The 22,939-nt window shown below is 46.6% G+C and overlaps 1 protein-coding gene across 3 annotated transcripts in view; it reads left to right on the top strand.

Moving 5' to 3' along the window:
* The window catches only part of TEX11 (testis expressed 11), a 1,490,225-nt gene that overhangs the window by 1,166,669 nt on the left and 300,617 nt on the right, over positions 1-22,939 (top strand). For all 3 annotated transcript variants that reach the window (XM_063937124.1, XM_063937125.1, XM_063937123.1), the window contains one exon: positions 18,607-18,690. In XM_063937124.1, the coding sequence (XP_063793194.1) occupies positions 18,607-18,690 (84 nt within the window). The remainder of the gene's footprint in view (positions 1-18,606; positions 18,691-22,939) is intronic.

Below are 22,939 nucleotides of genomic sequence, written 5' to 3'. Positions count from 1 at the left end.
ATCACCACTATACCATGCATACAGTTATACCTGTATTGTTGTTTTTTATATTGACAGTACATGTCAGACATTTCTATGCCCTTAACCAATTATGGGAATGTCAATGTTGTGTAGTGTTTACAATGCATAAAGTTTGATCGATAATTTAAATATGGAAATTACATGCCAGCCATCTTTATGACTTTAACCAATCAGTAGTAAACAAATATTATAAATAGCAGATATTGGGGGTAATTCCAAGTTGATCGCAGCAGGAATTTTGTTAGCAGTTGGGCAAAACCATGTGCACTGCAGGGGAGGCAGATATAACATGTGCAGAGAGAGTTAGATTTGGGTGGGGTGTGTTCAATCTGCAATCTACATTGCAGTGTAAAAATAAAGCAGCCAGTATTTACCCTGCACAGAAACAAAATAATCCACCCAAATCTTACTCTCTCTACACATGTTATACTGTATCTGCTTCACCCGTATATCAGGTTTAAAAACAGCTTTACGTAAAGACAGCTTTACGCATGGTTTTGCCCAACTGCTAACAAAATTCCTGCTGCGATCAACTTGGAATTACCCCCATTGTTGTACAGATGCCATTGCCACCATGAGAGCAGCTGCATTCACAGCACAGGAGCTGCGTGTTCTTACGCAGGTGATGGACAGGAGGCTGGGTGTCACACACCCCTATATTTCAAATGCGGGAAAACGGGCCACTTATACAAATGCCCGCTGGCGGCTCTGCATCCGCTGTATGTCCAGGCGCACACGTATACAGTTAGAAAGGTGGTGGTCTGACCTCCATAGGTATGAGCCGGATTTGCTGATGCGTATTCGGGCGGACAGACGCAGGCGTAAGTACAGATGCATAAGTACACAAGCATGTTGGAGGGATGTGTTTGTGTGTCAGTGAGCATGTGTTTGTGTGTAAGTGAGCATGTGTTAGTGCATCAGTGAGCATGTGTTGGTGTGTCAGTGAACATGTGTTGGTGCGTCAGTGAACATGTGTTGGTGCGTCAGTGAACATGTGTTGGTGCGTCAGTGAACATGTGTTGGTGCGTCAGTGATCATGTGTTGGTGCGTCAGTGAGCATGTTTTGGTGCGTCAGTGAGCATGTGTTTGTTTCTCTGTGTGTTATGTCTGTATTGAGAAATATCAGCAGCCTTTATGAGTCTATTTGTTTAGAAAGTCATTTTTTTAAAGTAAATGTATACATTTTACAGTTTTATGTTTAAAAAAATGTGTCATTTGGTAATTGTAATTCTTTATTCCCATCTCAGTTAGGCCAGGCACAATGACAATGCAGGAGGCAGAGGCACCATGTGTCTGACACAGCCAATCAAGAAAGGACACCCTCTGCCTCTTCTCAACAACCCACCTCTGCCACTCCTCCTGAACCCCCCTCTGCCTCTCACTTCCAACCTCCCTCTGCTTCTACTTTTGAATCCCCCTCTACCTTTCACCAGGGCCGTAACTACGTGTGTGCCAAGTGGGCTTGGCACACAGCGCAGTTACCCTGAGGGCGCAACGGCCAGCGGCATGTAATGAGTCAAATTGACTCATTACATGCCGCCTCTGGCTGCTGTGTGCGCCGTGCGCCGCGCTGGAGGGAGAAGAGACCAGCGCCGGGCAGCGTTCAAGGAGGAGGAGGGAGGGGGAGCAGGGAGCCGCAGCAGCGCTATTTGATTGGTAGTAAGCGCCGCTGCAGCATCCCCCTCTCCTTTTGTATTGGCTGCCCGGCGCTGCTATGGATGCTGGGATGCGGTTCCTTCATCCCAGCATCCACAGCAGCGCCAGGCAACCAATACGGAAGGAGAGGGGGATGCTGCAGCGGCGCTTACTACCAATCAAATAGCGCTGCTGCGGCTCCAATCCCCCTCCCTCCTCCTCCTTCTCACCTCACTGCCTGCACCGAGAGGGAGATGCCAGCACGAGGAGCCTGTCAGCGGGGAGAAGGTAAGTATATCCCTCCCTCTCTCTCTCTCTCTCTCTCTCTCAGGGGGAGACCGTCTGCCGCAATGTGTAAAAAGGGGTCCTGGCTGCCGCAATGTATAAAAAGGGGGCCTGGCTGCCGCAATGTGTAAAAAGGGGTCCTGGCTGCCGCAATGTGTAAAAAGGGGGCCTGGCTGCCGCAATGTGTAAAGAGGGGGCCTGGCTGCCGCAATGTGTAAAAAGGGGTCCTGGCCGCTGCAATGTGTAAAGAGGGGGCCTGGCTGCCGCAATGTGTAAAAAGGGGGCCTGGCTGCCGTAATGTGTAAAAAAGGGGCCTGGCTGCCGCAATATGTAAAAAGGGGGACTGGCTGCCGCCATGTGTAAAAAGGGGGACTGGCTGCCGCAATGTGTAAAGAGGGGGCCTGGCTGCCGCAATGTGTAAAAAGGGGGACTGGCTGCCGCAATGTGTAAAAAGGGGTACTGTCTGGTGTAATGTGTAAAAAGGGGGACGCTGTCTGCTGTAATGTATAAAAGGGGCTCTACCTGGTGTAGTGGCGCTACTGTGCAGCGTAATTTGAATAATGTAGACCACTGTGCACCGTAGTATGAATTGCTATTATTTTGTGGCCACGCCCCTTCCCCGTGAAGCCACGCCCCTATAAATTTTTCACACGGCTACGGCGCGCACTGCCCCTATCTTACATGGGGGGGCGCCACTGTCGTTTCTTGCACACAGCGCTAAAATGCCTAGTTACGGCACTGCCTCTCACTTCCAACCTCCCTGTGCTTCTACTTCAGAACCCCCCTCACACTCATACCCCTTTCACATCGCACAAATAACCCGGTATCGACACGGCATATTGCCATGTCGAAACGGGCCAGTGTGCGATGTGAAAGCACTTTGGCTGAATTAGTGGGTCGCCTGATCCGGTAATTCAACCCGGTAAAAACAGAAGGGTTATTATTACCGGGTTGAATACCGGGTCAGGCGCAGTGTGAATGGGAGCCGTTTCGATGCGACATGGCTCCCATTCACAGCATAGGGAGAGGCGGCACAGGAGATGAGCTTATCTCCCACTCCTGCTGCTGCTGCGCCCCCCCCCCCGCTGCTATGGCAACCGACCCGGTATATTACCGGGTCGGAAAGCCAGCAAAGCAGAGCAAATGCCGGATCCTACCCGGTAAGGACACGTTTCTCTTACCGGGTGGGATCCGGCCAGTGGCGTCACAAGGCGGGTGCGGCCCGCACCCGGGTGTGAAGCCTGGAGGAGGGTGACACCAAATGTCCGCTCCTCCGCACTGACAGGAACCAGGTGCTGCAGTGAGAAAGTCTCCTACAGCACCCGGCTCCTGTCACAGAAGAGGAGCTGACAGCGGACGAAGACTGGCTCTGGGGGAAGCCCAGTATCTCCGGAGATGCTGGGCACGCCCTCAGAGTGACGATTCCGGGATCCCCGCGAAGCCACGCCCCAAGTACAAGGCCACGCCCCATTTTTGCTGCGATCGCGACAGGAGATCAGGGGCGCGCACCGGGTGTCACCACACCCGGTGACGCCTCTGGATCCGGCATTTGCGATCTGAAAGCGGTATCAGTTTCAAACCCCCTCTACCACTCCTTCTGAACCCCCCTCTCACTCTCAGTTTCAACCCCCCTCTGCCTCTAATAATGGAGAGAACACAGCTTCTGGGGATGAAGCTGCAGAAGGACCATCCCAAAGGCAAGAAAGTAAGTGCTTACACATGCATTTGCAATTTTAAATATGTGATGTCTGGTGATTAGTGGTGTTTGTGTTTCTCTATAAAAGGCTAAAAATAGGTTGCTAACAATGGCAGCCAGAACAATACTTTTTTTTTTTTTTTTTTTTTTAGAAAAGAGAATAGAATGATAGTGGTTGCAAGGTTAAATGGAGCTATGGTAAAGGAAGGTTTAAAAAATAAATAAATAAGATGGTACAATTTTATGCATATGGGTACTAATGTAATTCATTATTGTAGTTAAAAATAATATGAGATTGGCTAAAGTGTCTTGTACTACTATATTGAACCTGGTGTGTTTTATTATCTTTAAAAAGTAAAAAGCTTTTATGTATGCTCTGTCTTATAGATGTTCCTGAGCAAAGAGATGCCCTCATTCTGGATTGTTTGTCCAATATGGAGTGCTATCTGAGGGGGTTATTGCAGGAAGTTATTGTCTTGCTAAATTAAATTTGACTTTAATAGTTTAAAAAAAAAATTATAAAAATGTTTTTGTTTCAGACTTTGAAAAGTTTTCATGAGTAAAACTTTGAAAATTAACAATTTGTGTTTTTTTTATTGTAAATAAAAAATTATATTTTTGTGTAGGGATATTTCTTTCTATTTCTCACTCTATTTGTATGTATTTGGAAATATTTATGGTCATTACTCAATCTTCACATAAAAACTGTTTGGTGTGTTTAATATACTATTTTTAAATTAGAATAATTTGCTCTAATCAATTAAGTGATTATTGAAATGATGTATCATTGTAGAGTAGAAAACATCGATTTTTTAAAAAAAAAGTAGTTAGTGCAATATTTGTGGTTAAAACACAGTTGCTTTTCAAAAATTGCGACATTAGAAACCTTTAAGCAAAAATTGCAACAAAGTGTACGGTTTATGCAAAAAATACTTTCTTTTATTTCATTGCCCAATTTGCGATTTTGACAAGTCAACTTTTTTTTGTAACATTAAATTAGTGTTGCACATTTACAGTTTGGGCGTGCTCTCGCAATTTTGCGATTGGTCGCAGTTTTTGCAAATCTATACTTTTTACGATCCGTACTGAATTAGGCCCATTATTTAATCTGTTGTTCCCATGCTTCACATTTTCAATCTGTTGTACCACGTTGAAAAAAAATTGCAGAAATTATCCCTGCCTTTTCTAATTTTCACAATGACGATTGCTGCTCCTTGTTTAATGTTGATGCTACGTACATCAGTTTTGTTTAATTTACAGTAAACATTTGAGCAGAAATCTGGAATTCATAGAACTGAATTGTTATTCAAAGTGAGCTACCAATTAAAAGCACTGTGGGGTCTATTTATTAACATTATTTTTACTAAAATAATGTGAAAAGGGGGGTTTTCACACCCTTTCCACACATTATTTTAGTATCACCTGAATGTATTAAAGGGCAGTTGGAGCAGTTTTCATGAAAAACAACTCCAAAGCCTTTAATTAACTTTTTTTTTAGTAGGCCACATCGCATTCCCCATATTTATAATGGGAAATGTGATGTGGTCAAATTTACTATAAAAAAAAATGTGAAAAATGCTGCATTGTGCCCTGTTATAATCTCGCCAGCTCAGGCTGGCGAGATCACAGGGCAGCACTGTGATAGGGAGGCATTTGGCCAGCTTTCTATGCCCCTGGCAGAGAAAGCTGAGCGGGCCCCGGCCCCAGTGATCAGCTATGTGTGTCCGATGGACACACAAGCTGATCAAAGGGTAAAAAGGAAAAAATAAATATAAAAAAATACTCACCTGTCCAGGGAGCCGGTGTCCTCTGCTCCAGTGAGCACTGCCGGGCGCCGGGTCCCCCATGTGCTACAAAGTGACGCTGGTGCAATAATGTGACACTGCAAAGCGGCAGCACACTTTACAGCACCAGGGGTCACCGCAGCACACAAGATCCGGCAGCCCAGCAGGAGCAGCGCGGAACGGCTCCCTGGACTGGTAAGTATATTGATCTGCTGGGGGGGTCCGCGGTGTGCGGGGGTAGTCGCGACGGGGGTCTCCACGTATCGGTGATGTCTGTGGGGGCGTCACATGCGCAGCAGGACATTGGGGTATTTTTTCCGAAAAATAACCCGATGATACTGCGGAGTGTCATCGCAGGGACAGAGCTTGACTGCAAGCTCTGTCCCTGCATGCGATAGTTGATACATCCCTGCGATGTAATCAATTATCGCAGTGCGAGTTTGGGCGATTTTACCACCTGTCATCCGCATCCTGGTTGCGGATGGTGATTAATAGGCCCATGTATCTTTTTACTCAACAATAGTTTCTTAACAACAGCAACATTTCTCTATCGTCCTAAGTGGATGCTGGGGTTCCTGAAAGGACCATGGGGAATAGCGGCTCCGCAGGAGACAGGGCACAAAAAAGTAAAGCTTTACTAGGTCAGGTGGTGTGCACTGGCTCCTCCCCCTATGACCCTCCTCCAGACTCCAGTTAGATTTTGTGCCCGAACGAGAAGGGTGCAATCTAGGTGGCTCTCCTAAAGAGCTGCTTAGAGAAAGTTTAGTTTAGGTTTTTTTTTTCTTTACAGTGAGTCCTGCTGGCAACAGGATCACTGCAACGTGGGACTTAGGGGGAAAGTAGTAAACTCACCTGCATGCAGAGTGGATTTGCTGCTTGGCTACTGGACACCATTAGCTCCAGAGGGATCGAACACAGGCCCAGCCGTGGAGTCCGGTCCCGGAGCCGCGCCGCCGACCCCCTTGCAGATGCTGAAGCGTGAAGAGGTCCGGAAACCGGCGGCTGAAGACTCCTCAGTCTTCATAAGGTAGCGCACAGCACTGCAGCTGTGCGCCATTTTCCTCTCAGCACACTTCACTGGGCAGTCACTGAGGGTGCAGAGCGCTGGGGGGGGGCGCTCTGAGAGGCAAATATAAACCTTATACAAGGCTAAAAATACCTCACATATAGCCCATAGGGGCTATATGGAGATATTTAACCCCTGCCTGACTGGAAAAATAGCGGGAGAAGAACCCGCCGAAAAAGGGGCGGGGCCTATCTCCTCAGCACACGGCGCCATTTTCTGTCACAGCTCCGCTGGTCAGAACGGCTCCCAGGTCTCTCCCCTGCACTGCACTACAGAAACAGGGTAAAACAGAGAGGGGGGGCACATTAATGGCTATATATATATATATTAAAGCAGCTATAAGGGAGCACTTAATATAAGGATATCCCTTGTATATATAGCGCTTTGTGGTGTGTGCTGGCAGACTCTCCCTCTGTCTCCCCAAAAGGGCTAGTGGGTCCTGTCTTCATTAGAGCATTCCCTGTGAGTTTGCGGTGTGTGTCGGTACGTGGTGTCGACATGTATGAGGACGATATTGGTGTGGAGGCGGAGCAATTGCCAAATATGCAGATGTCACCCCCCAGGGGGTCGACACCAGAATGGATGCCTTTATTTGTGGAATTACGTGATGGTTTATCTTCCCTTAAACAGTCAGTTGAGGACATGAGGCGGCCGGACAATCAATTAATGCCTGTCCAGGCGCCTCAAACACCGTCAGGGGCTGTAAAACGCCCTTTGCCTCAGTCGGTCGACACAGACCCAGACACGGGCACTGATTCCAGTGACGACGGTAGAAATTCAAACGTATTTTCCAGTAGGGCCACACGTTATATGATTTTGGCAATGAAGGAGACGTTACATTTAGCTGATACTACAGATACCGTAAAACAGGGTATTATGTATGGTGTGAAAAAACTACAAACAGTTTTTCCTGAATCAGAAGAATTAAATGACGTGTGTGATGAAGCGTGGGTTGCTCCTGATAAAAAGTTGATAATTTCAAAAAAGTTATTGGCATTATACCCTTTCCCGCCAGAGGTTAGGGCGCGCTGGGAAACACCCCCTAAGGTGGACAAGGCGCTCACACGCTTATCCAAACAAGTGGCGTTACCCTCTCCTGAGACGGCCGCACTTAAGGATCCATCAGATAGAAAGATGGAAGTTATTCAAAAGAATATATACACACATGCAGGTGTTATACTACGACCAGCTATAGCAACTGCCTGGATGTGCAGTGCTGGAGTAGTTTGGTCAGAATCCCTGATTGAAAATATTGATACCCTAGATAGGGACAATGTTTTACTGTCGTTAGAACAAATAAAGGATGCATTTATCTATATGCGTGATGCACAGAGGGATATTTGCACACTGGCATCTCGGATGAGTGCTATGTCCATTTCAGCCAGAAGAGCCTTATGGACACGACAGTGGACAGGCGATGCGGATTCAAAACGTCACATGGAGGTTTTGCCGTATAAAGGGGAGGAGTTATTTGGAGTTGGTCTATCAGACTTGGTGGCCACGGCTACTGCCGGGAAATCCACTTTTTTACCTCAAGTCACTCCCCAACAGAGAAAGGCACCGACCTTTCAACCGCAGCCTTTTCGCTCCTACAAAAATAAGAGAGCAAAGGGCTTGTCGTATCTGCCACGAGGCAGAGGAAGAGGGAAGAGACACCAACAGGCAGCTCCTTCCCAGGAACAGAAGCCCTCCCCGGCTCCTGCAAAAACCTCAGCATGACGCTGGGGCCTCTCAAGCGGACTCGGGGACAGTGGGGGGCCGTCTCAAAAATTACAGCGCGCAGTGGGCTCACTCGCAGGTAGACCCCTGGATCCTGCAGATAATATCTCAGGGGTACAGGTTGGAATTAGAGACGGATCCTCCTCATCGTTTCCTGAAGTCTGCCTTACCAACCGTCTCTTCCGAAAGGGAGAGGGTGTTGGAAGCCATTCACAAGCTGTACGCTCAGCAGGTGATAGTCAAAGTACCCCTATTACAACAAGGAAAGGGGTATTATTCCACTCTATTTGTGGTACCGAAGCCGGATGGCTCGGTAAGGCCTATTCTAAATCTGAAGTCCTTGAACCTCTACATAAAAAAGTTCAAGTTCAAGATGGAGTCACTCAGAGCAGTGATAGCGAACCTGGAAGAAGGGGACTTTATGGTATCCTTGGACATCAAGGATGCGTATCTACACGTTCCGATTTACCCCGCACACCAGGGGTACCTCAGGTTCATTGTTCAAAACTGTCACTATCAGTTTCAGACGCTGCCGTTCGGATTGTCCACGGCGCCTCGGGTCTTTACCAAGGTAATGGCCGAGATGATGATTCTTCTTCGAAGAAAAGGCGTATTAGTTATCCCATACTTGGACGATCTCCTAATAAGGGCAAGGTCCAGAGAACAGCTGGAGACAGCTTTAGCACTATCTCAAGAGGTGCTAAGACAACACGGGTGGATTCTGAATATTCCAAAATCCCATTTAATCCCGACAACTCGTCTGCTGTTCCTAGGAATGATTCTGGACACGGTTCAGAAAAAGGTTTTCCTTCCAGAGGAAAAAGCCAAGGAGTTATCCGATCTGGTCAGGAACCTCCTAAAACCAGGAAAAGTGTCAGTACATCAATGCACAAGAGTCCTGGGAAAAATGGTGGCTTCTTACGAAGCAATTCCATTCGGCAGATTCCATGCAAGAATATTCCAAAGGGATCTGTTGGACAAATGGTCAGGGTCGCATCTGCAGATGCACCTGCGAATAACCCTGTCACCAAAGACAAGGGTGTCACTTCTGTGGTGGTTGCAGAAGGCTCACCTATTAGAAGGCCGCAGATTCGGCATTCAGGATTGGATCCTGGTGACCACGGACGCCAGCCTGAGAGGCTGGGGAGCAGTCACACAAGGAAGAAACTTCCAGGGAGTATGGACGAGTCTGGAAAAGTCTCTTCACATAAACATTCTGGAACTAAGAGCAATCTACAATGCTCTAAGCCAGGCGGAACTTCTCCTGCAAGGAAAGCCGGTGTTGATTCAGTCGGACAACATCACGGCGGTCGCCCATGTAAACAGGCAGGGCGGCACAAGAAGCAGGAGTGCAATGGCAGAAGCTGCCAAGATTCTTCGCTGGGCGGAGAATCACGTGATAGCACTGTCAGCAGTGTTCATCCCGGGCGTGGACAACTGGGAAGCAGACTTCCTCAGCAGACACGATCTTCATCCGGGAGAGTGGGGTCTACATCCAGAAGTCTTCAACATGTTGATAGACCGTTGGGAAAGACAAATTGTAGACATGATGGCGTCTCGCCTCAACAAGAAACTGGACAAATAGTGCGCCAGGTCAAGAGATCCACAGGCAATAGCTGTGGACGCACTGGTAACTCCTTGGGTGTACCAGTCAGTGTATGTGTTTCCTCCTCTGCCGCTCATACCAAAGGTATTGAAGATCATACGGCAAAGAAGAGTAAGAACAATACTAGTGGTTCCGGATTGGCCGAGAAGGACTTGGTATCCGGAACTTCAAGAGATGCTCACGGACGAACCGTGGCCTCTACCTCTGAGAAGGGACCTGCTACAGCAGGGTCCCTGTCTTTTTCAAGACTTACCGCGGCTGCGTTTGACGGCATGGCGGTTGAACGCCAGATCCTAAAAGGGAAAGGCATTCCAGAAGAAGTCATTCCTACCTTGATTAAGGCACGGAAGGAAGTCACCGTGAAACATTATCACCGCATTTGGCGAAAATATGTAGCGTGGTGCGAGGATCGGAGGGTTCCGACGGAGGAATTCCAACTGGGTCGTTTCCTACATTTCCTGCAATCAGGATTATCTATGGGTCTCAAATTGGGATCCATTAAGGTTCAAATTTCGGCCCTGTCAATATTCTTCCAAAAAGAATTGGCCTCTGTCCCTGAGGTCCAGACTTTTGTCAAGGGAGTACTGCATATACAGCCTCCTGTGGTGCCTCCGGTGGCACCGTGGGATCTAAATGTAGTTTTAGATTTCCTCAAATCCCATTGGTTTGAACCATTGAAAAAGGTGGATTTGAAATATCTCACATTGAAAGTGACTATGTTACTAGCCCTGGCCTCTGCCAGGAGAGTATCTGAATTGGCGGCTTTATCTTATAAAAGTCCTTATCTAATCTTCCATTCGGATAGGGCGGAACTGCGGACTCGTCCGCATTTTCTCCCTAAAGTGGTATCAGCATTTCATCTGAACCAACCTATTGTGGTGCCTGCGGCCACTAGCGACTTGGAGGACTCCAAGTTGTTGGACGTTGTCAGAGCCTTAAAAATATACATTGCAAGGACGGCTGGAGTCAGAAAATCTGACTCGCTGTTTATATTGTATGCACCCAACAAGTTGGGCGCACCTGCTTCTAAGCAGTCGATTGCTCGTTGGATTTGTAACACAATTCAACTTGCACATTCTGTGGCAGGCCTGCCACAGCCTAAAACTGTAAAAGCCCACTCCACAAGGAAGGTGGGCTCATCTTGGGCGGCTGCCCGAGGGGTCTCGGCATTACAACTCTGCCGAGCAGCTACGTGGTCGGGGGAGAACACGTTTGTAAAATTTTACAAATTTGATACCCTGGCAAAGGAGGACCTGGAGTTCTCTCATTCGGTGCTGCAGAGTCATCCGCACTCTCCCGCCCGTTTGGGAGCTTTGGTATAATCCCCATGGTCCTTTCAGGAACCCCAGCATCCACTTAGGACGATAGAGAAAATAAGAATTTACTTACCGATAATTCTATTTCTCGGAGTCCGTAGTGGATGCTGGGCGCCCATCCCAAGTGCGGATTATCTGCAATACTTGTACATAGTTATTGTTAACTAATTCGGGTTATTGTTAAGGAGCCATCTTAAGAGGCCCTTTCTGTTGTCATACTGTTAACTGGGTTTAGATCACAAGTTGTACGGTGTGATTGGTGTGGCTGGTATGAGTCTTACCCGGGATTCAAAATGCCTCCCTTATTGTGTATGCTCGTCCGGGCACAGTACCTAACTGGAGTCTGGAGGAGGGTCATAGGGGGAGGAGCCAGTGCACACCACCTGACCTAGTAAAGCTTTACTTTTTTGTGCCCTGTCTCCTGCGGAGCCGCTATTCCCCATGGTCCTTTCAGGAACCCCAGCATCCACTACGGACTCCGAGAAATAGAATTATCGGTAAGTAAATTCTTATTTTCTCTTACGTCCTAGAGGATACTGGGGTCCATTTAGTACCATGGGTTATAGATGGGTCCACTAGGAGCCATGGGCACTTTAATAATTTGATAGTGTGTGCTGGCTCCTCCCTCTATGCCCCTCCTACCAGACTCGGTTTAGAAAATGTGCCTGGAGGAGCTGGTCACAGCTAGGGGAGCTCTACAGAGCTTCTTTAGTTAAAGTTATTTTTAGAGTTGTTATTATTTTACAGGGAGCCGGTCATGCTCAAGGAAGCTCCTGAAGAGTTTTCTGCATTTATTTTCTATGTTTGATATTGGGCACCAGCCTGCCTGCTTCGTGGGACTTAGGGGGAACGGCCCAACCTCTTGAAGGGTAATGGTCCCGTTCCCCGCTGACAGGACACTGAGCTCCAGAGGGAACTATTTGCAAGCCCCACCACGGCGAGCATACATTCCCGCAGCACACCGCCACCCCTAACAGCCAGAAGAATCAAGAGTGGCGAGTACTATTATGGAACTACGTCCTTAGGCATATCCTTTAGTTGCACTGTTTCCTGGGCATTGTTCGGATGTTTGACTGACCAGCCAGACGTCCCTAGGTCTAACAAAAAACTGCTTATGATATTATCAGCGGCTGGCAGGAAGGCAATCCTACAACAGTGGATCCACAACATACCTCCTAATCTTTCGATGGTGACCTCTAGACTATTTTTTTTATTCACCATGGACTGGCTGGAGGCCTCTATCCATAAGGAGAGGCTCACCCCTGCTCTGTTCCAATGTTGGGACACCTACATTTTGACACTCCCCTTACATACTAAACAAGCCATTGACAAATGCTTCCAATCTACCTCATGGTACCTCCTCCACACCATAGACCACCCTAACCCCTTGAACATCTGACTTACCCTCTCTCTCTTTCTCTGGACCCCTCCTCCACTCCCTTCTATATTCAATTGTTTACCGGGTTGATTGGAAATATGGACCCCCGATTTGGGAAGATTGTGCTGTGGATGGATCGACGGCTCGTGTCCCATAGTAGGCATTACATGTTAGTTTATTTTCTTATGTTTTAGGTATTATGTATATGTTTAGGGATTTTTAAGATAATTTGTCTTTGCTGGTGGAGAACCGATATTTGATCCATCTATTTTCATCTATAGTTTGCTCCGCTTTGGTAATTAAAACACATTATAAATTCCCTGATATCACTAATTATACACACGTTCCCTTTCTTGGAAGGGTATAAAGGTTTTATGTGAAGAAAAGTTTGAAAATATGTTTTGATCTCTACCTGGTATTATATGAGACTGAATAATCTGTGACTCCCCGTCTCTTGTCAAGGGGATTATGTATAATGTATATTATGTTATACAATGCTAACTATATATTCTATTCTATGTCTCATAATGCTGTATATTTACTCTGTACGGTGTGAGATTATAATAAAAATAGTTTGAAAAAAAAAGAGTGGCGAGTACTGAGCCGGCGTCCCGGTTAGCGGGGCGCCGCCCATTATGGCGGCACAAGGATACGGAGACGCATGGCTTCTAACCGGGGCGGAATGCGTCTCCATGCACAGTACACAACTGCGTCTCAGTACACTGTACACAGTACCTAAATTGGCAAACACAGCCTTAAAACGGTTCTGCTCCATTTTAAGCACAAAGATTACTTCAGCGAGTATAAAAAAGCGGGAAGACCGCGCGCCATTGAAAGGGCGGGGCTTCACTATGAGAGGATCCAGCAGCTCACCAGCGCCATTTTCCCTCTGCAGTGGACACAAACGCTGACTGACAGGGACGCGCAGCTCCTCCAGTGTGACTCCGAATTACCTCAGTGGTACCAGGATGTCATAGCAGGGGGGGAGCGATTACTAGCGTACTAAGTCCCCTATCAGGGTACTTAGTCTGCGACCCAGCTAAGCTTGACATTAGCGGTAAGGGCGCGCTGGGGGCTGGCTCCAAACAACTCTGTCTCCCTGAAAGGCTCTTTGTGGGTTAATTGTGCTTAACCTTTTCCTGTGTGTGTGTGTGTGTACTGTCACATTTACTTTATGTCAGGCAAAGAAAGAGTGTGTTTCTTGTACACAAGAATGTTCCTCTTCACCGGGGGGCTCACTACTGGGTACTCAGGGTTCACAGACTAGCAGGGCTGAACCAAAGTGGGTTAATTCTCTTAATGGAACTCTTTCTACAAAATTGTCCCGCAATGAGAAAGAGAAGCAATGCTTAAAACAAACTGTGGGTGAGTTTATGAAGAGACTCAGTCCCCAAAAAAGCGTCTCAATCCCCTCCCTTTTGTCCGCAAAAGCGATCTTTGGCCCATATCCTGCAGTCTGACGCTGACAGGTCAGACATGGAGGAGGGTGAGGTGGATTTGGAGGGGGGGGGGGGGGTGCGGCTCTGTCACAGGGAATAGAGGCTCTTATAGAGGCTATCAGAGATGTTCTGCATATTCCTGATAAAGTGTCAGAGGAGTGTGAGGAATCTTATTTTAATGTAAAGAAGAAGTCCTCAATTACTTTTCCTGTTTCAAAGGAATTGAATACCCTGTTCGAAGAACCATGGGTTAATCTGATAAGAAATTTCAGATCCCTAAAAAGGTTGCTCTCATCTTTTCCTTTTCGTCTGGAGGATAGGAAAAAATGGGAAAATCCACTGATGGTGGACGCATCAGTCTCTAGGCTGTCACGTAAAATTGTATTGCCTGTTCCTGGTGCAGCCTCCCTGAAAGGCACGGCTGATCATAAATTGAGACTACACTCAAATCATTGTACACAGCTGAAGGGGTGGCCCAAAGACCCACTTGCATGTGCGTGGATCACTAAAGCCATTGCTAAATGGTCAAGTAACCTAATTGAGGGGTTGGATTCCTGATCTAGGGGGGTTGTCTTACTCCTGCAGCATATACAGGGCTCTGCGAACTTTATGGTAGAAGCCATAAAAGAAATAGGTGACGCACGCACCACTGCTATGGCAGTGTCGGCCCTCAGGGGCTTGTGGCTACACCAGTGGACTGCTAACGTGGACTCCAGGAAAGGCGTGGAAGGCCTACCACTCACAGGAGAGGCCTTGTTTGAAGATGAACTAGACAAATGGCTCTCCACAGCTACTGCAGATAAGTCTACGTATCTTCCTTCCGCAGCTCCCCCAACCAAGAAGACCTATTCAGCTTCTAAGTTACAGTCCTTTCGGATGGCCAAGTTCGAGGGCAAATCCAGAGGTGCTTCTACGTCCTTCAGCGATGCAAGAGGTAAACCACGCAAACCAGCAACTGCAGCTGCTCAGGAACAGAGCTCAGGCTTGTCTTCCTCAAAGACGTCAGCATGACGGTGGACCGCAGTGCCTGGAAGGCTGTCAGGTAGGAGCCTGACTACAATTCTTCAGTCACATCTGGTAAAATTCGTGCCAGGATCCTTTGGTCATAGATCTTATTTCCCAGGGCTACAGACTGGAGTTCCAAAAGCTCCCACCTCACAGATTCTTCAAATCAGGCTTGCCAGTTTCACAAGGCAAGTATAACTTTACAGCATGCCATCCAAAAACTGGTATAGACTCAGGTCATTGTTCCAGTTCCACCTCATCTACTAAACAAGGGGTACTATTCATATTTCTTCGTAGTACCGAAGCCGGACAGTTCAGTAAGACCGATTCTGAACCTCAAGTCTTTGAACCCATACTTACGAGTGTTCAATTCAAGATGGAGTCTCTGAGAGTGGTGATCTCAGGTCTGGAGGAGGGGGAATTCCTAGTGTCTCTAGATATCAAGGTTGCATACCTTCACATTCCGATCTGGCTGCCTCATCAGGCTTATCTACGGTTTGCACTGCAGGACTGTCACTACCAGTTCTAAGCCCTGCCATTTGGTCTCTTCATGGCACTGAGGGTGTTCACCAAGGTGGTGGCAGAGATGATGTTTCTACTCCGCAAACAGGGAGTGAACATAATTCTGTACTTGGACGATCTCCTGAAAAAAGCGCCGTCCAGGGAGAGGCTGCTGGATAGCATTGCTCTCTCAATCAAGCTCCTCCAGGATCACGGGTGGATTCTGAACCTTCTAAAATCTCACCTAGAGCCAGAACGGAGGCTCCCATTCCTGGGAATGATACTGGACACGGAGTCACAAAAGGTGTTCCTTCCATTGGAAAAGGCGTTGGTAATCCAGTCGTTCGTTCGGGATGTCCTGAAGCCAACCCGGGTGTCGGTGCATCTGTGCATTCGCCTTCTGGGGAAAATGGTGGCCTCTTTTGAGGCACTTCAATACGGACAAATGGTCGGGATTGCATCTTCACATGCACCAGAGGATCCATCTGTCGCCAAAGGCCAGGATCCCCCTTCTGTGATGGCTACAGTTTTCTAACCTCGACGAGGATCGGAGGTTCGGAATTCAGGACTGGATCCTGTTAACCACAGATGCAAACCTCAGAGGTTGGGGAGCAGTCACACAGGGGGTGAAGTTTCAAGAAAGATGGTCATGTCAGGAAGTCATCCTTCCACATACGCACATAAACCGACAGGGCGGAACGAAAAGCAGAGCAGCAATTTCAGATGTATCAAGAATTCTCCTCTGGGTAGAAAGAAACACTGTGGCATTGTCAGCGGTCTTCATTCCAGGAGTAGACAACTGGGAAGCAGACTTCCTCAGCAGACACGAACTGCACCCGGGGGTGTTGGGCCTTCACCCGGAAGTGTTCAGGTGCTTGACAAGTTGATGGGGATATCCACAGATCGTCATGATGGCCTCTTGTCTCAGCAAGAATCTCAAGCGGTATTGTTCTAGATCGAGAGACCCACAGGCGGTGGCGATAGATGCCCTGACAACTCCATGGGTCTATCAGATGGTGTATGGGTTTCCTCCACTTCCTCTGATCCCAAGAATTCTGAAACGAATAAAAAGGGAAAAGGTTCAAGCAATACTCATTGCTCCGTACTGGCCAAGAAGGGCATGGTACGCAGACCTTCTAGAAATGCTCCTCAAAGATCCGTGGCCTCTACCTCTTCGCGAGGATCTTCTGCAACAGGGCCTGTTTGTCTATCAGGACTTACCGCGACTACGTTTGATGTCATGGAAGTTGAACGGCTGATTCTAGCCAGGAGCGGGATCCCTAACAAGGTTATCCCGACTATGGGGATAATTCCAAGTTGATCGCAGCAGGAAATTTTTTAGCAGTTGGGCAAAACCATGTGCACTGCAGGGGAGGCAGATATAACATTTGCAGAGAGAGTTAGATTTGGGTGGGTTATTTTGTTTCTGTGCAGGGTAAATACTGGCTGCTTTATTTTTACACTGCAATTTAGATTGCCGATTGAACTCACCACACCCAAATCTATCTCTCTCTGCACATGTTATATCTGCCCCCCTGCAGTGCACATGGTTTTGCCCAACTGCTAAAAAATTTCCTGCTGCGATCAACTTGGAATTACCCCCTATGATCCAAGCCAGGAACGGGGTAACGTCTAAGCATTACCATTGTATCTGGAAGAAATATGTCTCTTGGTGTGAGAGCAGAAATTATTCTGCGGTGGAATTTCATCTGGGATATTTCCTGCTTTTTCTGCAGGCAGGCGTGAATGTGGGCCTGTGTCTGTGCTCCATAAAAGTTCAGATTTCGGCCTTGTCCATTTTCTTTCAGAAACAATTGGCTTCTCTCCCTGAGGTCCAGACGTTCTTGAAAGGTGTTCTGCACATCCAGCCTCCCTTTGTGCCTCCCACGGCACCTTGGGATCTCAATGTGGTGCTGCAGTTCCTCCAATCAGACTGGTTTGAACCGTTACAGGAGGTGGACGTAAAACATCTTACGTGGAAGACCGTTACACTGTTGGCCTTGGCTTCAGCAAGACGTGTGTCGGAGCTGGGGGCTTTGTCTCACAAAATTCTCTATTTAAATTTCCATGAGGACAGAGCTTAACTCAGAACTCATCTCAATTTCTTCCTAAAGGGGTGTCTGCATTTCACATCAACCAACCTATTGTGGTTCCGGTTGTCACCGACATCTCTGCTATTTCAAAGTCTTTGGATGTTGTGAGGGCTTTGAAGGTGTATGTGAAAAGAACAGCTCGTCACAGAAAGGCTGACTCATGTTTGTTCTGTATGTTCCCAATATGATTGGGTGTCCTGCTACAAAGCAGACAACTGCACGCTGGATCAGACTTACTATCTTGCATGCTTATTCCACAGCAAGTTTGCCATGTCCAAAATCTGTACAGGCCCACTCTATTAGGTCGGTGGGTTCTTCCTGGACGGCTGCCCGGGGTGTCGCGGCTTTACAGCTCTGCCGAGCAGCTACTTGGTCAGATTCAAACACGTTTGCTAAGTTCTACAAGTTCGATACTTTGACCTCTGAGGACCTTCAGTTTGGTCAGTCAGTTCTGCAGGAACCTCAGCACTCTCCCACCCGGTTTGGGAGCTTTGGTACATCCCCATGGTACTAAATGTACCCCAGTATCCTCTAGGATGCAAGAGAAAATAGGATTTTAATTACCTACCGGTAAATCCTTTTTTCGTAGTCCGTAGAGGATACTGGGCGCTCGCCCAGAGCTTCGTTCTTCCAGCATTGTTACTTGGCTAAGTAATGTTGGTTCAGCCATTGCTGTACCTGTTTCAAGTTTGGTTAGCTTGGCTTTCCGCTTGTTGTGTGTGCTGGTTCGGAATCTCACCACTATCCTTTTATATCCTTCTCTCAAAGTATGTCCGTCTCCTCGGGCACAGTTTCCTAGACTGATTCTGGTAGGAGGGGCATAGAGGGAGGAGCCAGCCCACATTATCAATTTCTTAAAGTGACCATGGCTCCTAGTGAACCCGTCTATACCCCATGGTACTAAATGGACCCCAGTATCCACTAAAAGCATTTACAGGTAGGTAATTAAAATCCTATTTTCTCAAGTTCACCAGTGATCACTGGTTTTTGGTTGTGGTCAGAATATGACCCAATATTTTTACTGACAGAAGATTTGCTTATTGTACTTTTGTCTTTCTTTAGCACACAAGAAACTTGCAGAGCCTTCAATGTGGAGTGGAAAACATGATAAACGCATCAGTGAGGCTCATTGGTTCAGGAAAGTTGGTGAGATACTTGTAATGATAACAATTTGAAATGGTTAGTGTATAATGAACAAAGCTTTACAGTGTATTTTCATTATGACCTGAGAGCTGACCAAAGCTGTATCGCTGTATCAACAATAGGGTGGATGGGACTATAGCTTCAAGCTTCCACTTAAAAATAGGGCCCATCATCATGACAGCATCTGGTCACATGGTTGGCAATCTGCTGCTTATGTCGGGGTGCCACCGAGGCTGGCGCACAGCCAATCAAAGATATGAGGCCATTTAATTAATGCACCTCTTAGGCATCATTGCTGGCTGCTAGGGACACAGCAAGTGGAGCGGGGCAGGTGGGAGCATATTCTCTGGCTGGTGGAGGGAGTTAGACACCAGCAGTGCAGCTGTGATATCTGGGAGCAGAGAGGGAAGGTGGTCATAATATGGTAATGCCCTCCCAGGAGCCGAGCGCTGCAGCAATAGACTGCACAGCACCTGTCTCTGCATGGTCCCTCCTTCTCACTAACAGCAGACTTGCCTGAAAATCTGCTGCTTCCTGCTACCTAACACTATGTGGCTGCAACAGAAGGAAGAGATGACATCACCAACAAGTAAGTTATGGGGGAGGAGTAGTTATGGTAGGTAATATTACGAATAAGGGGTAATGGGTTAATGCTTTAATGTATCTAACTAAAAGAAACAGTTTGTATGAGACTGAGGGATATAATTTGGGGATTAATGTACAATAATGGAATTATTTCATTATATGTTAGGGCTGATTAATAATAGGGATTTTGAAAGAATTTTTGTAAAAAGGTTCAATATTTTAAGTACATTAATGAAGCTGATGTACTTAGTAGTTTTTGAGGAAGGTTTAACTATTGATGAGGGAATAATATTGTAAAATCAAAAATACTCATCTGTATTACATGGCTGTTATGAATGCTCTTTGTTGTATATGGTAACCACTGATGCTTTTTATATTATATGATAGCCAGTGATGCAGTATTTATTATATGATGGTCACTGATGCTCTTTGTAATATATGGCAGTCACATATGCTCTTGTATTATATGGCGGTCACTGATGCTATTTCATTATACTGTAGTCACTGATAATCTGTATTATATGGCTGTCATTGTGATGTTCTTTGTGTTATATTGTGATCAGTGATTCTGTCTGTATTATATGGTGGTCAGTGATGCTCTTTGTATTGTATGGTGTTCAATTATGCGCTCTGTATTGCATGGAAATTACTGATGTTCTCTATATACTAAGCAGCCACTGTGATGTTCTCTACATTATATAGCGGCCACTGTAAAGTTCTCTGAATTATACTGCAGTCACTGCGATGCTCTGTGTTTTTTATGGAGATCACTGTGATGTTCTCTGAATTATATAGTGGCCATATCTACTGGGGGGAGCGCCAAGCCAGCTCTTTGCCTCAGGTGAGAAAAATCCTAGCTTAATTTATGCTGTATGTGACTGTGGGATCGGTCCAATTCCTCTACACAGTTGGCTGCATGCTGTCTATTCCCATATATCTGTCTTTATAGAGTACATCCAGGTATGTCTTCCTGTCCACAGTGCACGGGAAGTACCTCTGCTTTTCCTCCACTGAGAAGCTCCTGGAGAGCTTTGCTACTTCATACAGTATGCTCATACTGAAGATACACTTTGCAAGTAAGTCATGTATGAGGATAACACTTGGTAATAGTGTTGTCTGTTGCTGTGGTAAGTTCCATTTGTTTTAATTAAGTAGTATGGAAAATGGACCTTACTGTAGATACTGCATATAAAACACATTTCCAAATTAGAGAGTTTGTTCTAAAACAGGTATTTCTGTAACATTTGCTATTACATTAATTGCAGTATTTCTATGGAAGATGCATCCTCTGTTTGTCTGTCCCTTTCCACCACTTTGTGTGTCTGTCTAATTTTGTAAGGAGGTCTGATGGCAGGTAGAGGATACTATGGGCAAATTAAAAGCATGCAATTAAGTCTAAGGGCATTTTGGGGGGGATCTGATGGGTATTTATGGGGAATGTGGAATGGTCTGATGACATTTGGGGGAATCTGAAGAGTATTTAAGGGACATATGGGATGGTTCAATGGCATACAGTATGGGGAGCTTTGAAGTGCATTTAAAGGGGAATCTAGGGAGGTATAATTAAATGTGAAGTTTCATGGTCAGTATGGGGCATGTGGTAACACTGAGTGCATATGGTGATGTAATTGGAATTTAAGGGGCATGTGAGGTGGTTTGCAGACATGTGGGGAAATCTGCAGGGTATTTAAGGAGTATGTTGGATTGTCTAACGTGGAGAAGTCTGATGGGGAGAGCAAGATTTTTCATAAACACGTAAATTATGGAGGAACCACAAACAATGAAGCAGGACACCAACTTTTGTGTCAATAGTGGGTTGCTAGGACAGGGTGCAAACCCCAATTCCCCCTCCCAGTCCCAAAGAGTGTCAACCCTCCAGTGTCTTTATTTGATAAAAGAGTGTCACTCTCCATTTAACAGGAAAGCAGTATTCACATCCACACATTCAGGAATTATAAGTATTAAAACATTTTCTCTAACGTCCTAGTGGATACTGGGGAACAGTAGTTACACATGGGGTATTGATCGGGTCCGTAGGAGCCTGGCACTTTAAGAAATCAACAGTGTGTGCTGGCTCCTCCCCTCTATGCCCCTCCTGCAGACTCAGTTTAGAAAAATGTGCCCAAGGAGTCGGGTGCATTCCTCTGGAGCTTCAGAGAGTTTTCTTCAGAAATGTTATTTAGTTTGCTATTTTCAGGTAGTACTGGTTGGCAACCAGTCTGCCTGCGTCGTGGGACTCAGGGAAGGGGACCGGACCAACCTCCTGAGGGTTAATGGCTCCGTAATCCCCGCTGACAGGACATTAAGCTTCTGAGGCTCTGTTTCACATACCATACTGTGTGTGCCCAGGCCGGCAGCGCGCCGCAACCCCCAATCCGATGCTGAAAAAGACGACCGGTGCGGTGAGTGTTTACACCGGGGTCCCGGTTAGCGGGTCTCCGGTGTCATGTGGTGGCTAAAGGGCACGACAGTCACGGGTTGCGATCTTCAGTGCCTGCCGCGGACCCAAACATTGGTGATATGAGGAAAGTGAAAACTTCCATTATTATTATTAAACCGTTGTTGGTGTAAAACGTGTAGCCAGTATAAAAATAACTGTAGGGAGGTGGGCCATTGAAGGGGCGGGGCTTCCCGGAGAGTGGGACAAGCGGTAAAAAGGCATGATTCCAGCTGCTGCTGACTGAAAGGCTGCATAACAATGCTCCTCCACAGACCCTGCTGTCCACCAATAATACTGGTACCAGGGGTTATACCGAAGGGGAAGCATATCAGAGGGGATTCGCTGCTGCATCTATTGTTATCTTTATTTATTTCCAGATTGTCTGGATATTGTGTGCTGGTCAAAATTCCTCCCTGTGTCACTCCAGTGGGGTTGTCTGGGGTGCGGGTGCTGTCTCACCGTTGTGTTGTCACTGCACTGTATTTCTCTTAACTGTGTTTCTGCAATGACTTGTGTGTCCTTCATGTAGTACTAGGTTTACCTCACCATACGGGTCTCTTATGTGTGATCAATGCTCCATACCTTCTCAGGGTAGTAGTATGCAGGAACCAGAATGGTTAGAATCCGTAAAATTAGACATGATTCATAACATAAATACAGAGTTGTCCATAACTAGACTAGAGCGACAGTCCTCATGTACAGTCTGTGGATAATATGATTATTAAGCCTGCTGACATCAGACAGGTTCTTCAGCCCCCTCTGTTGGTCTCACATATACGCTCACTTCCACAGATTCTCCAATATGCCTCTGATACTGAATTACCAGATCTGGATGAGGGGGATATTGACATGGAATATGACAATGCTCTGTCCCTGGGTGTTGAGGCACTGAGTTATTCCATTAAGGATATACTCAACATACCGGATAAGGAATCAGACCCAGAAGAGGAATTATATTTTAATATAAACAAAAATCCTCAGCTACCTTCCCTGTCTATAAGGAGTTAAACTCACTCTACAGGGAGGCAAAGGTCAATCCTCACAAAATATTCAAGCAAAATCCTTTGAGTATTTCCAGTGGTGGTGGATACGTTAGTGTCCAGACTGTCACGTAAATTGGTATTACCTGTGCCGGGGGCTATCTCCCTCAAGGACCCTACTGACCGTAAATTGAGACTATTCTCAAATCCATATATACTGTGGTGGGCGTTGCTCAAAGACCCACTA

This window comes from Pseudophryne corroboree, chromosome 8, assembly GCF_028390025.1.
Source record: "Pseudophryne corroboree isolate aPseCor3 chromosome 8, aPseCor3.hap2, whole genome shotgun sequence".
NCBI lineage: Eukaryota > Metazoa > Chordata > Amphibia > Anura > Myobatrachidae > Pseudophryne > Pseudophryne corroboree.
The sequence above is the reverse complement of the archived record's forward strand: the minus strand, read 5'-3'. Positions and strand labels throughout refer to the sequence as shown.